This window comes from Trachurus trachurus (genome assembly GCF_905171665.1).
Source record: "Trachurus trachurus genome assembly, chromosome: 5".
Lineage (NCBI taxonomy): Eukaryota > Metazoa > Chordata > Actinopteri > Carangiformes > Carangidae > Trachurus > Trachurus trachurus.
The window spans coordinates 18,702,886-18,721,096 of NC_139896.1; the positions used below are offsets into that span (position 1 = coordinate 18,702,886).

Consider the following 18,211-nt stretch of genomic DNA (forward strand, 5'->3'; position numbering starts at 1 on the left):
ACAACTCCCTGTGTGTGTCTGCGTGCGTACGTGTGCGTGTGTGTGTGCGTGCGTGTGTGTGTCACTGTAAGGTGGGGGCATCGAGCGCATGCCTATCATACTAACCTTGCGCTGACGCAAAACATGAGAAACGAAACTTAGGGGAGCCAGTCTGTCCCCGGCGATCAGCGTCCCGCCTATCTCCCAGCTGTTTTCCGGCTCAGGGAGGGGTTACGTATATTCACCACTGTACACCGAGACTCCATCAAACCAGATGGCCGCGACAAGATGGATAACCTCGCCTAGTCCGCGATACGCGATACCAGCCTTAATGGAGTGCAGCCGGTAATTAAGAATTACTATTATGATTATTATAATGTGTTGTTATTGTTGCCAGTCTTCCTCCGTTTCATCATCCTCTTTCTCTCACTATTGTAGCAACAGATTCTGTCACAGTAACATAGGCTACTTGTAATGGCTGTTACTGAGTTCCCTGACAGAGGATAAACTGCAGAACATTTAACTTTTTTTTTTTTTTTTTTTAAAGTTCAAAGTCTAGTGCAACATTACCCTGGTCATTAGAGTCGACTTCAGTTGAGCGGGTGCCACTCTGCTTGCTCTTGTTGTGCTAAAAACTCGCAATGCCGCCATCTGCTGGACTTTAGATGGAAATTCAGCTAATAGATAGATTATATTACTTAACACAACTCTTGATTCTAGTCTACTGATAAAGTAAACAAATGAATGCTGGTGCATATCACATTGTTTCCTCTGTTTTCTCTTTCAGACTCTCTCAAGCAAACTTGGATGTTACTCAGACTTTGTTGGTCTGATGCAACCGACTTTTGTCAGACATACTACAGCTTGAGTTAATCAGACTGATAATCAGGGTCTGTTTTTGTGACTGACTATAAACAGGTGACGTGCCTGAAAACAACTTTTCTTATCCTCGACAACATTCCTACATTCTGCAGAGCCAGGAAAGCTTTTTCATCAATTGGCTGTGTTGAGCATTATGAATGTATCAAAATGTCAGCTGGTGGGTCCATGCTGGCTCCACTCTCAACCACCCATGACCTCAAACTTGCATGCGCTCAGTGCTCTGTCAAGGAGAGAGAAATTACCTATAGAGTGAGGTCGGTCCAACACCAGTGTGCCCATACTCTCCTGCTCTGCAAAGCCAAAGGAGACAGCAAGTGGAGACCTGTTAATGGACGACCCCAGTTTCCACTTCCGAGTCAGTATGAGGTGTGTCGCTACTTTGTGGAGGGTTCTGGTTGCACATATCACAGGAATCGATGCACATTTGCCAGAAGTGCTGAGGAAGCTGCAGTGTGGAACTTTGTAAAGCGACACAGAGTAGACCACATACTTTTTTGTAGTCTAGTAGCTCAGTCTGAGAGGGGACTTGATCAGCCTGACAATCCTGAATCTCTGGATGACCTCTTGGCATCACTGAATTTGAAGGCTGCCTGTGATCGGTGCTCTGTCAAGCACAAAGAAATAACATACACAGTTAAGTCAGTTAGTCACACGTGCAAAAGAAATCTGCTTTTAGCCAAAGCTAAGGCGTCTGACCAGTGGAGGCCTGTCTCTGAGCGGCCTAAATGTGGAAACTTTGGACAAAATGTCTTTTACCAAGTGTGCTGCTTCTACGATGAAGGTTCTGGATGTAAAAAACATGGACAGGAATGTACTTTTGCCAGGAGCTATGAGGAGGCCACTGTATGGAACTATGTGAGAGATAACAAAATAGATACAAATGAATTAATCAAACTTGTAACTAAGTCTGAGCCTGTTTGTACATCCCCAGAAAATGCAGCTAAAAGCATACTTCAGCAGTTGTCTGGTGAATTCATCGAGCTCTGTAAAACCTGCTTTCTTGCTCGTCCTCAAAAACTAACAATCAAAAGGTGGAATTCATATTGTGCAGCAGAAGACGGTCACAGCTGGGACCCAGTCTTAGTTCACCACCTATCAGAGAACAGTCAAAAGCACATGTACAGCCAGGTGCGTCCTCTTCCACCAAACTGTGAGTTTAAGTATTGCAATCATGTCATGCAGGGGAAGCCCTGCTGGCATGGGCCCAACCCCTGCCAGTCTGCACAGAGTAAGGCAGAGATGGTAGTGTGGAAAGCTGAGCACAGCGGGCTCTCTGTACGGCCTCATCTCCTTCAGCTGAGCCGGCAGACCAAGCCCAGACAGGTCACCATGCACTGCAAAGTCTGCCTCCTGGACCTGTCCTCCCCAGACAGTTTCTACAAGCACTGCTTGTCTTTGGAACACGCTCAGTTGCTCTCTGAAGACACCACCACCAAGTGGGCAGGACGACAGCCTCCACACAACCGCCGAGATGAGCTCTGGCTGTGTCAGAGGTGAATAATGCTACTTCCCTTCGAATGTTTTACAACCTTCCTGTTTGTTCTCACAGGTCCCTCATCATAGCTTTGTCACACTATGGGGGGGGGTTACAATTCATTATTGTTAAAATAAACTCCAAAGCATTATTTTGGGATGTGTCACACATTCTTGAGATTTTCAAGTGGAGTTAATGAGATGGCAGAGCATGTTAACCACTGGTTTACGAGGTTACGGTATGCTGGTCCCTGCTCCCCTCTGCTGGACTGGATTTGTACTACATCTCTTCAATTTGTTGTCAGTATTGTGATTTAATTTTCATATGACATTGGCACAACAAGAAATAGTTCAATCAGTCTCTATGTGTCATTTATGTATAACAGAAAAAAGTTGATAAAAATATCAGTGTGCATTTGATTGTATTTAATCTATTAACTTTAATCTTTGTTTAGACTTTCCATAATTTAGAAGCTTCAGAAGTATACACCAGAATAAAACAGGAATTAATCTAAATGAATCAATTTGATGCGTTTACTGTTCTAGAGTATTTGATTGAAAAATCTCTATGACATTTCATCCTAGACCACAAACTTGTGAGTACGGCATCAGGTGCCCAAAAGCTCATTCTCTGGAAGAACTGAAGGAGTGGCTGATGCGCTCTAAAGAGGAGAAGATGATCAGAGCTAACATCGATGCCCAGGGTCTCATGTCCTATAATGAAAGGCTATTGGAGGAATACAGAAACAGCAGCAACGAAGTGTACATCGTGAGTATGAGGCTCTAACCACTTTATTGGCAAATAATTTGGAATAGCTTAGTAGACAGACTGAAAGACACACTGTGCTGTGAGACACTGAAAGTTTTGCCAATTAACAAAATGCTTTTAGTGAAGTTAAATCAATATATTATTCTCTTCTTTGTCATTCTGAGCAGATGTCTGAAAACGTGGATGATGTCAGCATCTCTTGTGATGAAGATCTATCTGTGGAGTGTAAACAGACAGGTGCAACGCTAAAATGGACTTTCCGAGTCGAAACAGAGGTAAGTTTTCAAATCTGGATTTTTTTAAAGGTGTGGATGTAAATTTTCTTGTGTTTCTTGTGTGAAAAGTCCAGCATCTAAATATTTAACTTAACACGGCATCGTGTAAACACAGCAGGGCTGTCGTGTCATATTTTCCAATTGACTGGTACAGACAGCACAAGCCATGTGGGGTAGACATGAGGCATTAAATGGTAACAAGTTATTAGGGTTCATTATGTGTGACTCAACAGAACAAGTACCAAACATTCAATATGTACCTGTATGTAAACCAGACCATGAAAATGACATGCAAATCAAATGATGATTGTGATTCAAAGGCTACTTCCTGTTTTCAGTAGATGGCTATGACCGTGATGTCATGTTAGTGTAAAATGTCTTAAGTCTTAAGAGTGGCATGTCAACAGCAAATTGGACAATATATAAAAGAGTTACAACAGCATATTTAAATACTGTGTCAGACAGTGTAATGCCACACAATTGTCAGCTTGAAATAAAAACTTTTTTTTCATGTCCCAGACATCATGTTACATGATTTTCATCGTGTGCCTAATTGTCACTTTTGTATATATGTAGAGACAGCTTGAGCACGTGGCTCTCCTGAAGCAAGAACCAGGAGCTTTGTTCACCCTTGGTGACATCAGCTCTGATCCCTGCCTCTGCTCCTCTGGTGACGACTTTCTAAATGAAGACAAAACCTATGACGTCACTGTGTCTTTCACATCCATCAACTCAGGCTTGTATGATCAGTGGCTAGTGCTAGATTTTGATATGAGACCAGTGCTCCTGAGGAAACTCAGAGTAAGAGTAGGCCAGCTGTCGCTGGATGACACTGAACAACCAGCTGTGAATCATGGCGCCACCTTTCAAAGAGCAGAGCGATGGAATCGAGGGAATAGGGTCATCATACCATGTTCGTCCAGGGCAGAGGAGCAGGAGGAACTGTTGAAGAAGTACAAACCTCCTCAGATTAGCTTTCAGTATAAATCTTCACACAACAGCACATCACCTCTGAATAATGAGAACTACAAAGAGAGAATGCACCACTTCCTGTACAATGAGGAACATGCGGAGGACCAGGTTGTTTCAAGGTAATGTAGTTGTCTCTTCATTTTTCTTTTCTTAGGGCGCAAATGTGCTTTCCAGTTCCTCACTCTTTGTAAAAATAATGAATGGACTTTTTTCTTGTTTACTATAGGCTCAATGTTTGTGGAGAAATAACAACACTGGAGATGATAAACAATGTACAGTGGGGCATGACTATAGCTCCTCAGGGAGAACTGTTCTGTGCAATCTCAATTCCTTGTAATCTCACACCAGACACTCCCGAGGGACTGGTACTAAAACGAAGCATCCAGTCTGGGCTGGTAGCCCCTTTATCTTCAAGTGATCGACAACATAAGGTCTATGAAGCCATCGTTCTGCAAGATCAAACAAGTGAAAACAAAATGTATTTGAAATTGTCTAAAAAATGTTGCTCTGATCTTGAACTCAAAAGCAACGAATCATATCAAATGGAAGTGCAGTTTCAGGTGAACCGCCAGGGCTTCTGCTCCATGCACAAGGCCATAGAGCTCCTTCCTGATACAAACATAGTGCTGCCAGACCTTAAAAAGTGTGAAGTTCCTATTAATAGCATCCGCTATGAGAACCTGAATGAAAAGCAGCAGTCAGCAATTGACTTCATCACAGGAAAGCCTGTTATCCAAAAATCTGTGGCACCACTTCTCATCTATGGACCATTTGGAACTGGGAAAACATTCACCCTTGCTACAGCAGCCAGAGAGCTTGCTAAGCAGCCTCACAACAAAGTGCTAATTTGCACCCATACCAACAGGTAGTACATAGCTTTTTAAAAAATATATGAATAAGTTGATTGTATCAATACTTTTGCTTTAAACTGTACTGTTGTAGAGACATTACAACTACACTAACATGTACTGTATGTTTAACCTTGGTGATTTTGTTTCCCCTCAGTTCTGCAGATCTGTACATCAGAGACCACTTCCATCTATTCATAGATGCAAAAAATGAAGGAATGAGGCCAATTCGAATAAAAGCAAACAAACAAGGCACTGCTGTGAGGGCCACAGATAAGGTTACCTTGAATTACTGTTTGCTTTCAGAGGATAAACAACATTTTCTCCCACCTACAAAAGCTTCTCTTGATAAATACAACATCATCATAACCACCACAACAATGACAAGATATTTTCAAGACCTGAATCTCCCAAAAGGATACTTCACCCATATTCTTATTGATGAAGCCTCTCAGATGCTGGAATGTGAGGCCTTGATGGCTGTTGGTCTTGCCGGGCCCAACACCAGAGTTGTTTTGGCTGGAGACCACATGCAAATGGGACCCAAGCTTTTCTCAGTAGATGACCATCATCGTTCAGATCACACACTGCTTAATCGGTTGTTCCACTTCTACCAAGGCCAGAGGTGTGATGCTGCCCAGAACAGTAGAATCATCTTTAGTGAAAACTACCGCTCAACCAAAGAAATTGTGGAGTTTGTATCCACCCATTTCTATGTTGGTAAGAACGACGTTATCAAAGCCAGTGGAGATATTCCAGCTCCTGAAGACAGTAATGCTCTAAAGTTTCATCATGTGAGGGGAGAATGTGTCTTAGACACTGTGTCTATGACTTGGTATAACGATGAAGAGGTTTACAAAGTCGCTGAAGCAGTGAAAGGAATTCTGGAACAGTGGCCATCGACCTGGGGGCCCAAGGACCAAGGCTCAATTTGTGTCCTCTCAGAGGGGTTTCAGGTAAATTAAAATGTTTTCACAAGATACCAAACATAAACACAGTGAAGATTTCTGCATCATAGGCAATGGCATTACTCAATATGATCACAGTCTAATTATCTCACTACTTTTTCATGGTTCATAGGTTCTTAAAATGCGGAACGTCCTTTCAAGAATAGGCTTTGCTGATGTGCATGTTGAGAATCTCGCAAATGTGCAAGGTAAGCTTATGAACTGACTTGATATTACCTGTAATAAATGTTGTTATTATAAATCATAAAAGCTTCCTTTATGTTTCATCAGGAAAACAGTTCAGAACAGTCGTGATGACCGCTGTGCAAACACGTGACAGTCTGAAAACGTCACACCTGCCTGGTCTGGAACTGTTCAATGATGCCCGTGTGTTAAACACAGCAATGACCAGGGCTCAGTCCCAGGTGGTTGTGATTGGAGATGCGGCTGCCCTTTGTTGCTTTGGGAAATGCTCAAAAATCTGGAAGAGCTACATCGACCACTGCATCAGTAATAACAGTGCTGCACCCCAGCATTTCACCAAAGATTTCTTTGGAAAAGATGTTGCAGAAACTGAAAGGTTTCAAAAATCTGAACCTGTGGATGAGAGCAACATTTTTACTGACTCAATTCTTCAAGAGCTAAAAGATGAATATGAACAGATGAGCACAGAATACAGTTCCCATGACGACAGCTTGGATATTAAAAGTTTTGATCAGTATAAGTCAAGATCATCAAACAATATCATTGATGATGACAAGGACAATGCAGAGTCAAGTGAAAAACAACCCGAGATGTACAAGCGAGGAATGTTGGTCAGGGAGACATTTAACAGAGGATTCGTCATACCATCTGACAACCCCGCCAGACCTATAACCATCGAGGGAAGGGAAAACCTGGGTAAGACCTTCACAGGAGATGAAGTGCAAATACAAACAGCAAAGGTGATCAGAATCATCAAGGAGGCACAAACAACCCGTGTACTTCCGTGTCTGCTTGAGGAAGAGGATTACAGCAAACCAAGACAGAGTTCTGGGTACAAGTTTGTCAGAAGGTTGATGGTGCCCATTAAAAAATCAGAGCCTAAAATATGCATATTGCTCCACAAGGAAAGACGCAACTTCATTCCAATTTGGGAGGAAATGGACAGGCAGTGGACAGTTGTAGAACATAAACGTCTCAATGAAGATCTAAGACAGAACTATGTATTCATGGTGCAAGTGATTGCATGGAGAGAAGACTGTTTTTATCCACTGGGTAACGTAATTGAAATTCTACCAGTTAGATGTTCTTTGAGTGATAGACTAAGGATCTTAAATGAAGAATTCAGGATTTCAGGAAATACATCTAAATCAAACAAAGCAGACAGGGAAGATGAAGATGAACAACATAGACAGGACATACGTAAGGTAATTACTTTCACTGTTGATCCAATAGGAGCGAAAGACTTGGATGACGCCATCAGTGTCAAGGACAATGGAAACCACTTTGAGGTGGGAGTCCATATTGCAGATGTGGCAAGCTATGTGAGTCTTGGCAGTGAATTGGATGAGGATGCAAAATACCAAGGGACTACGTATTACCATGGTGGTGAAAAACCTGAACACATGTTCCACCAAGACTTGAGCACTGGATACTTCAGTCTGCTGCCAGGTGAAGATCGCAGGGTGGTTTCATTAATGTTCAATGTTAACAAGGAAACAAATGAGGTCATTGAAGTGCCAAACTTCCAGCTGTCACTCATCAGGTCAGATAAACAGCTTTCTTATAAAAAGGCAGAGGAAGTAATTAACAAAAGGTATGGACAGGGACTGAAATCGGACACAGTAGAAGACTGTGTTGTAGTGGCTTATTGTTTTGCAAAGGCTCAAAGGAAAGTCAGACTTAAGGATTGGGCTTATTCGCAACCTGATAATCACAGAGTACCTGGAGAGCGCAAAGCCCATCTGATGATTGAAGAGCTGAGTGTGTTATTCAACAAATATGCATCTCAGACTTTGATCAGTTCAGAAAAAACCAGGCACTACACACCTCTTCGGTGTCAGGATGAACCGAACCTTGAAAAAGTAGAAGAATTCAAGCAGAAATACAGTGAATTCATACCTCTGTCCTTTCATGTGAGGCATCAAGTTAAAGGTAAAGGTAAAGGTGAGGAAGAAGAAGAGGAAGGAGAAGACCCAAACTGCAAAAACTTCCGCATACTCACAAAAGTGTGGACAGATATCCAATCAGCTGCCGCAGATGATGACATAGACAAAATGGTGGACCTTGTTGCTGCAGATGACATCCATCCGCTCCTCCAGCCAGTTGTAAGTCAGTTCAGAAGGTGCTCTACAAAAGCTTTTGTCATCCGTTCAGAATCCTCCCCCGAAGCAGATATTGGGCATTATTCTCTGAACGTTCCATCTTATACATATGCAACCTCACCCATTCGGCGGTACATGGACATTGTCTTACAGAGACTTTTACACACTGTCATTGTTGACAGGGATGTAAAATATACAAGATCAGAGATCACAGCTTTGTGTAATCAGTTTGAGGGAAACTTCAAGAATGCCAAGGAGTATGAACAAAAGGCTGAGCAAATATCCTATGCAGAGAGCATGACAAAACAAAGTGCTCCAAAACTAGCCATTGTTTCCAGTGCAGATCCGGACAAAGATAGCTTTGAGGTGTCATTTCCTTTTAATGAAATATTTGCAGAGTGCTTAATTATGTACAAAGATTTACAGTTAGAGGACCAACCATTTTATGATGAAGAAAATCACTGCATCCATCTTCAATGGAAAAAACGAATCTATGCTGCTGACACTATGGACCTTCATAGAGAGTTGGAGATGCTGCCAGACTGTCGTCCCTGCATTGAGCTCCCACTCACAGAATGGAAAGCCATAATTGAATCAATTGACAAACAAAATTGGGAATGTGCAAAGTTGCAAATAAGGAATGCGACTACAAAGCCTCTGCAATACAACCTCCTGCCAAAGCCATCTGAGATGCCTCATTCCAATATCAACACAAGTATCTCTGAGGAAGTCACCAAGATACAAAGTGAGCATGAAGTTGATATCAGCCTACAGTTGCAGCCCGGTGACACACTTCAGGTGCAGTTGACAGCAGAAGTAAAAAGAGCTTATCAGACGCCTGCGGTTCAGTTAGTGCACATCAACCCGAACTTTGAGATTTGTGTGGATCATGTCCACAGCCCCATCAAATGCTTCTCCAAATCTGCAGATGACCCATCTAGGATTCATTATAGTGACACAAAGGAGTACAAACGGATCTGGAAACCAATGTGTGAGATGGAATCTGCATCAACTGCAGTGGATGAAAGTGACAGCATAGTCATTGAGAAGCTGGTTGTGAAATTCACGACAGAGGGAAAAAAACTAAAAACAGGAAGCTTTTTCCTACCTCAGGAATGGATCGTTGAACGGGCCATTGAAGGCAACTTTAAGTGCTTCATGTGCATACGGAAAAGAGGCTTGGAGATGACTTCAACCCCGGAACATTGCGCGGTAGACCCCAAAGAGTTCACATGGGTGGTCCATGGTGTCACAAAAAATGTAACAAAGAAACACTCTCCAAATGAAGGAAGTATGGTAGAGTTCGATGTCAATCACCAGCCAATGGAAGACATTCCTGAGTGTGTCTTACAGAAAAACACACATTTCACTGTTGAAATAATCCCAAAGCTCCTGCCTGACATGTAAGTTTAAATGTACCTCACCTTGACTCAAGCAAAATAACTCTGGTTATAGTTCAAACTTTTAATATGTGTGTTTATGATGAGGTGTGTATTATGTTTCCTTTTTTTGCAGCCGCAAAGAAGGTGCTGTGGTCAACATTACTTCTGCATGTGATCTTGTTCAGAGAATAGCACTTGGAAAACACATTCCAAGAGAGGGTATGTCCACTAGTTGTAAATGATTGCATAGATTGAAACTATTTGTATTTATCCGAGTAACACATCATCCGAATAGTGTGTCTTGAATTTAATTATTTTTTAATAATCTGTCATCATTTTAAACTTTTTGTCATTTTGTCATTGCAGTCAGAGCAAGAGATTTCTACATGAGGAAAGATTTTTCCAATGTACTGCCACCACTTAACGACAGTCAGCAACATGCTGTGAATTCAGCTCTGAATAACCCCTTCACACTTATACAGGGACCACCTGGTAAGAGTTAAAGGGATAGTTCACCCAAAATTCAAATTTCATTCATTCACTCATTATCTACTCACCCTCATGTCGACTAAGGGCTGGGAGAAGTTTCAGAGTCCTCCGTGCCTTCTCAGAGTTACAGCGGGGCTCCGTGCAGCAGTATTTGTCCATATGACGGTTTGCGAACTGAGCTCACTTTTCTTCGTCAAAAAAGACACACCAAAAAACATCCAAATACCTCCATAGTGCTCATCTGTAATGTCCCTCTTGTATTGAAGCCCCAACATGAGAAATTGTTCTGAAAAAAGTCTATATTTTAAGCTCGATTGTAGCAGCTACAAACAAGCTTAAAATATATATTTATTCAATTTTTTTCTGCTGTGTGGAGGTATTTGGATGTTTTTTGGTGCGTCTTTTTGGACGAAGAAAAGTGAGCAGTTCGCAACCGTCATGGACATGCAGTGCTGCATGGAGCCCCGCTGTAACTCAGAGAAGGAGGTAGGTATGTAAACAATTAACCGACTATCGATTGTGTGTGTAAGAATTTAATCGATTAAATTAAATTAATTGCAATTAATCGTTCCGTTTCAATGGGAGTTTTACTGTGAAATGTAAACAAGCAAAGCCGACATAATGTAGTCTTTGCGTCTCTGTGCGCAGACATGTGCAGCACACTGCAGCACACAAGGGAGAGAGGGAGAGGAGGTAAAAAGAGACAACACTGTTACCTGGCTGGCCCCGTAAAATTACCCCGAAGATCCTGCAGTGGAAATGCGCCTCTAGCATATGGGACTTAGCCTGTAGCCTACCATCGCTAACACAGACGACCAGTGTGTAACGAGTCAAAAAGCCGCCGACACTCATCAGCCGGCGCACGGCGACCAAGCTTTGATAAACACACCGGATCCATGCTGGTTTACAGTATCCTCCCGTAGTTTAGCCGGTCGCTACCGGAGCTTAAAGCAGAAGTAAGTGGTCCGGTCGTTTTCGCTAATGCTGCGTTCCAGGCAGGCTTTTGAAATCGTAAATTACAGCTTCAAGTCACAACTGACGACTTTGTAGCGTTCCAGGCAACCCACTCGTGTTTTTCCGACCTGTTTTACCGGTGAAAGTCACTATAACGGCCACTCGTAACTGCCGACCGGTGAACTCGTACCAGATCGAACTGGTACGACTTCACGGTCGGAAAAATACGAGTTTCCTTGAACGCACCATAACAGTCCTCCTCCCTACGTCGCCACATTCACGGCGTCCCTTGGCTGCACACACAGCCCTGCATGCCGTTCTCTCTCCTCATTGGATAAAAACTGTAGGATACGATAAATGTTTTCTCCTCGACTCAGAGCAGAGCAGAGGGACTGACAGACCCGTGTTTCAGACCAAACACTCTATGTAAGTGATTGCTGTCGGAAGATATAACTATTTAAGACTTATATTAACACAAATATATCACTTACTTCTGCTTTAATTAAAAAAAAAAAAACGCTCGTCGCGGTGCAGCTGAGAACAGCGGAGTTTCCTCTGCTGCAGCTGAACAGCTGACATGTGGTCAAGACGTAGCTACAGACCTGTCACAGTCACAGGTGTCTCTCATCTTATCTCATTATGATAGGACTTCAACCTCAGAGCTCTCTGTCCTCAGACTATCTTGACCTCCTGACCATGTCCCTGAACATCACACAGGGACAACATGGAGCTGCCTGAGTTTTATTAAAGGGCCCATATTATGCAAAATCCACTTCTACAGGTTTTGTAGTGGTCCTATGTGTTCCCGTGGCCTTTCTATGACGCCTGGAGGTGAAAAAGTCTGTTCACTCCCTTAATTGATTTCTACACTTTTTTGAGATCGTGTCTCCAAACGGGCGAATTGGAAGTGCTGGCAGACTTGACGTCAGGATGCGCTGAACTCGGGTGACTCCACCTCCCGGTACTTCCTTATACTCCCCCTGGGCCAGTCTGGAAAAACGTGAGCTCTGCCCGCTGACACTTTTCCAGTACAGCGACCCCCCCCAATCCACACACACACACGCTCTCTCTCTCTCTCCCCCCGTCCGTCATTTGACATGAAGCGGTTGGCTTACGGGAGGAGCAGTCGGTACCGCGGCCGCCAGATGATCCTTTTGAATCATTGACTGAAAAACAGCCGCCTGTCATTAAAAATGAAATCGCGGATCAGAGAATATTGGAATGATACCGCTTCTCATCAGCACAGCGGTCCTCATCACGGAATGAGAGACATCTGAACGAGGAAGTCTCCTCTCCCGGCGCAAAACCACGTCAATATTCTCATCAGTCCATACAACAGTGCACAGTTTGTGCTGCGCTCCTCAGTTTCACTTCACTCAGTTTCTTTCTGATGGTAGTAGGAGTCTCTCCATGTTTCTCCTTCTGCCACAGTAAAAAAAAAAAAAAAAAAGAAGGAACATTTTCATTTTTTCAGACAAGATGCCAGTCTCAGAATTTTTTTTTTTTTTCGGAAATCAATGCCCGACCCCTGTCCCAATGTCAACACTGGCACATGTACCTGTAGTGAAAACCACACCCTCTCCCCGTGACAGGTGTGGAGTGGACGTGGTTTACACATCTTATTTGCATTTCAAGGTGCAGACACAGCAATGGCTCGTTCTCAGCAGAGCTCTGGAGAGCCACTTTTAGATTACTGAGATGTAGAGCTGCAGATTGATTTGGGGACAATACACTACGAATACTATATGGTTGGACAACTTAGAACCATGTGAAATAGTTGAAAAACAGCATAATATGGGACCTTTAATGTTTAGGCCTACATCAGGCTGAGTTCAACAAATCAGTTTATGCTACTGTGATTTAAGTAGCTTAGTTAATACAGTAATCATAGTGTAGTGGCAGGAAAGACCATTAAATCTGTAGATATTGTGTTGGTCAAGAACAAGTTCAACTTAAAGTCAGAGGAAAAATGTTTAGGGTGTTTTTACTGTTCCTAAATGTAAAAATGGGTCACATTGAACCCTCAACATTATTTAAAGGTTAAATAACGTGTTACTTAAACATTTTGCATTGTGCTGTGCTCTTAAAATAAACTAACAAATACTAGTGTAAAGTCCTATAAGGAATGTTGAGCTTAAATTTCCCCTTAAATTTAGGTTCTCAGGAAAATTGCCACTTATCAGTTAATCGATCATCGATCGATAAGGCCTATTAACTATCGATTAATTAATTACTCGATAATTTGCATCCCTACACGGAGGACTCTGAAACTTCAGCCCTTAGTCGACATGAGGGTGAGTAGATAATGAGTAATGAGAAATTTGAATTTTGGGTGAACTATCCCTTTAAAGCATATATTTAACTGCTCCATATTGTTTTAAAGACTGAAACACAATTTTCCCAACCACCGCCTCATAGGGACAGGAAAGACAGTCGTCGGCGTGTACATCGTGTATGGTTTCTTTGACCTGAATTCTCAGAACCAAAGGAAATTTGTTGATCCAAAGGACGACAACAAGAAACAAGTTATTCTCTACTGTGGCCCATCCAACAAGTCTGTTGATGTTGTTGCAGGCAAGTAACTTGAAGTTATCTCACAAAAGTTTTAGCTTTTTTGTGTGATCATAACCCATGTTGTTTCTTTTACTGTTGTGACACAGAATACCTACTGAGGGTTAAGGGGGAACTAAAGCCCCTCAGGGTCTACAGCCAACAGGTGGAGATGCTTGATTACCCTTATCCAGACTGCACCCTTCAGTTTTCCCAGAGGACAGCCCGCCAAGATCGTTCTAAACCTGAGCTCAGGTACTGTACACACCAGTTGGTGACACTGGTTTGAAATATTTCCTGCGATTAATAACTAACACTTGAACGTTTTACATGGTTCCAGGAGCATCACTCTGCATCACCGCATGCGACAGGACCAAAACCCTTCTTCAGCTCAAATAAAAGATTTTGACCGACGCATTCAACTTGCCCTTGAGAAAAAAGAAGTGCTAACTCCTCAGGACGTGAAAAAGTAAGTTCAGACAGTTTGACAAATTTTATTTAGCAAAAAAGTGATCAAAAGTCACTATTCAGTTAAAAGCAGATCCCAGAATTTTTTTTTTACCAGTCATGATTTTTTGTAAATCAGATCAAATATGAAATATTTTAGGTGTGTAGCCTATATGTTTGTCTGTATGTGTAATGTACATATTATATACTGTATGACTACATCACACAACCCCATGTCAAACACCTAAACTATCCCTGTAAGCATACTGATTCTGATTTTATTCCATTATCCGACTACAGTACACTACATGTCCAACCCTATTATTTTTGCCTTAATGTCATTTTTTCTGTATATATCTGCAAGAAATGTATTTTCTGTCCTAAGTGTACAAATCATTTTTCCTCCTAGATACAAAGATCTTCTCACAGATGCTCGGGCACATGAGCTTAAACAGCATGACATTATATTGTGCACATGTACACAGTCTTCCACCCCAAGCTTGACCAAGACTGTCAGTGCACGTCAGATCCTCATTGATGAGTGTGCAATGGCCACTGAACCCCAGGCCCTGATACCATTAGTCTGCAACAAACCAGAAAAGGTGCGTTTTTCACATGCATTTATGGTCTGTATGTTCTACCTGTCCCTGATGCTAATCTCTATTATTACTAGATTCACTTAATGTTTTACAATATCACTTTCAGATTGTTTTGATTGGTGACCACAAGCAGTTACGCCCCATTGTTAAGAACGAGCATGTGAAGAAGCTGGGGATGGCCAAATCTCTGTTTGAGCGCTATTATTCATCATCACCTAAATCTAAAAGCACAATGATGCTGGACACCCAGTACAGGATGGTGAGAATATGATACATACACGCTTTATATGTAATTGCAGTGTGTAACATTTATTGCATTAGTTGGTTGATAGGTTAATAGCTACCCTCTACTACAAACATATCGTGTTAGTAAACATTCTTTACAATGGGATCATTTATATTTCCACTACAAACATGAGACCATGGACCAAAAGGTTAATCTCTGGTGCCATTGACGTTCCCTATTCATATTCATGACCCTCCACCAAACATGTAACCATGTGGGACTGAATAGCACCCTGATGTCCATTTTGGGATAAGAGTTATGTAGCAATAACAATAGCATCATACGTATAGGGCAAGCCTTTAAACACACATCTCTACCAGGCTGGAATCAGTTTACTGGGCTCTATTAGTTTTATCTTTGTTTTTCATAATTACATGTAAACATAATTATGGGTATTTGTATAGGTGGGCTAATGTGCATCTTTGACTTCATAGTGAATAATTGGTTAGTAACTGAGAGTAAAAATGAGACTGTTCATCCTCAAAGTGTTTGTCCTCCAAATAAAATACTTGTCTATTATTATTATTATTATTATTATTATTATTATTATTATTATTATTATTATTATTATTATTATTATTATTATTGTTATACGATATGGGATATTATTTACTTACTGTAGCAAAGTTGTATGACCATTTATATAGTATATTACGATATACATTGGGATATATAAAACTGCGATTAACATTAACATCTATTACTCTTATAGCACGAGGCCATATGCGCTTTCCCATCAGAAGAATATTATGAGGGAAAGCTGAAAACTGGAGAAGAACAGGGGAGCAGTGTCCTGCGTGTTGATAAGAGAACAATGCCAATCGTTTTTGGGCATGTCCAAGGAAAGACAGACCGCTTGGTTGTCAACACAGCTAAGGGCAACGAGAACTCCAAAGCAAACAAGGAGGAGAGGAAGAAAGTGGTACGGTACTGGGCATTATGCAGTTCATTTGTTTCTTGTGACCATTTATTATTACCTCCAATCACAGGTTTTCCTTTGGTTTTCTTGCAGATTGAAATTGCTGAAAAGCTGGTGGAGACTGCCAAAATTGAGCAGCAGAGTATTGTAATTCTGTCGCCCTATAATGCACAAGTGTCAGAAATAAGAGAAGAGCTAAAGAAGAAGAAAATGAATGACATCACTGTTACCACAATCACTAAAAGCCAAGGTATGGTCAGCTACCAGATGTAGAGCAAGCATATCTAAAGGGACTTTAATAGACACTGGATCAAAAAAATCTAACAATAGGCAAGAATCATAAAAATCTGCACAATGTCTTCATAGCTCCCGTGTTTTTTCAATAAAGCTGTGTTTTCCACAGGTCTGAAACACACTTGTGGTTGCCCTTAGCCTTTCTCAAAGAGTGCAAGCAACTCTTGACAGTCCACAAATAGATTTTTTTCAAATATCATGTTAAAATGTTTTTAAAATGTTCATTTTAAAGATCATTCAAATGTAGTAACCTTTAACAAGTAGCCCAGTGACTCCTATGGGAAAACTTAAAATCCTCCATTGCTGTTGAGTGATGTCTCATCAAGTGACCCAGATTATTTTGTTTTGTAGGAAGTGAATGGCGCTACGTCATCATATCTACAGTGTGCTCGCTGCCAAGTGAAGAGATTGAGCGTGAACCAGAGAGAGCTTGGCTGTCCAAACATCTGGGCTTTGTGGGTGATCCCAACCAGATAAATGTGGGAATCACCAGGGCCAAGGAGGGACTCTGCATCATTGGTGAGATACTAAACACTCTAATCTTTCTGCCTATAAGGCTCAAAACTCTGTCTCCATCGTAACTCAAATGTATCTTTCCTGTCAAAGGGAACCAAGAGTTGCTGAGCTGCAGTGGATCTTGGAGAAAGCTCCTGAAACACTACAGGCATCACAATGCAGTGACTGATGCAGACAAGATTTCAGTTAATGGTACCACATAAATGATCTCATCTGTCTTTTTTTAGAGACATGATTTGTACAAGCAGAAGATTAGAGCCTCCAGACTTAATCATTGCTTAATGAAATTGGTATATTTTTGAAAAGTGTTTTGATGTCACTATCATGTCTTTTGTATTCCTTTTGCAGTATAGTTGAAAATTAGAAGCAGATTTTATATATATTTTTTTTTAATATTTTTGATGTTTGATATTGATCTTGTACTCTGTTTTGATACTCTTCTAGAGACAGGAAGTTAGTTAGTCTGTCATATGTTTTGGTGATAAAAGTGCTAAGTAAGTTTAAAGTTTTCAAGTTCAAGAATATTTTTCTTTATTTTATATTTTCATTTTTTTCATACAAGTTTTAAATATTGCATTTAAGAGAGGTCGTACCAACAACAACAACAAGCAAACAAGAGTGCTCTTGCTACTTTTAACACTGAAGACAGAGTTGAGAGCTGTTGCTTGGATCTATTTATTAATGTTTAGATTTAACTAACATGTACACAATCACCACTGTATTTGTATATGTTCCTGATTAACCAGCAATGACTCATGGATGTTTTTTGTAGCTGAACAGGTCGTCTTAACACTCATTACAGTACCAGGGGTCCAGTTTTAAATGTTTTTTGAAAACCTTTTAATCAATGGTGGAATTGCACTGTAGTTCTTTTTATTGTTCTTTATTGTATTTTTTCCTATACTCAGGGATTTTTATTTTTTAAAAATGGTCTGTACAAAAGTTTAAAAATTAAAATGCTTTATTTGAGGTCATAATTGTGTCTGTCTGAACCCAGTTATTCAATATAAGGGAGAGCTGCCAAAAACTAGCTCTTCCCTAACCGCTCAATCATCCTGTACCAGTCAGACAGGGAGTAGACAGAAAGACTGTATTATCTTGAAAATAATGAAAAAAATACATAAATCCATGTTGGAACTGCATAGCATAAAAACTGAGCTATTGCAATTCTAACTTCAGCCCTGCGTGCACCCATTAACTTTTATCTTGTCCTTTCCTAATCACATGATAAAAAACGCTCATCCCACAGGAGTCTCAAGATCTTGTGACCCACCTTCCCTTTAACAACTGTGAGGTTCTTCTACATCTCCATTCTCCAGACATC

At 41.2% G+C, this 18,211-nt stretch overlaps 1 protein-coding gene across 1 annotated transcript; it reads left to right on the forward strand.

Annotated features, from left to right (window-relative positions):
• Positions 1-164: 164 nt before the first annotated feature.
• On the forward strand, positions 165-17,858 carry LOC310985744 (3'-5' exoribonuclease HELZ2-like). The gene is made up of 20 exons (XM_083971379.1): positions 165-324; positions 767-2,354; positions 2,920-3,103; positions 3,271-3,378; positions 3,955-4,469; positions 4,577-5,215; positions 5,356-6,154; positions 6,279-6,354; positions 6,437-9,854; positions 9,967-10,052; positions 10,200-10,325; positions 13,695-13,850; positions 13,937-14,081; positions 14,167-14,295; positions 14,683-14,875; positions 14,979-15,131; positions 15,871-16,080; positions 16,171-16,327; positions 16,723-16,890; positions 16,978-17,858. Exons 2-20 carry the CDS (start codon positions 1,009-1,011, stop codon positions 17,088-17,090), a joined length of 8,721 nt encoding a protein of 2,906 aa, XP_083827505.1. The 5' UTR covers positions 165-324; positions 767-1,008; the 3' UTR covers positions 17,091-17,858.
• The last annotated feature ends 353 nt before the right edge of the window (positions 17,859-18,211 follow it).

Excerpts from the sequence above, each read along its gene's own strand:
- LOC310985744 (XM_083971379.1), top strand. The coding sequence starts at position 1,009 with ATGTCAGCTGGTGGGTCCATGCTGGCTCCACTCTCAACCACCCATGAC. Across the intron at positions 3,379-3,954 it reads CTTTCCGAGTCGAAACAGAG|AGACAGCTTGAGCACGTGGC; the intron begins GTAAGTTTTCAA and ends GTATATATGTAG. Across the intron at positions 6,355-6,436 it reads GAATCTCGCAAATGTGCAAG|GAAAACAGTTCAGAACAGTC; the intron begins GTAAGCTTATGA and ends ATGTTTCATCAG.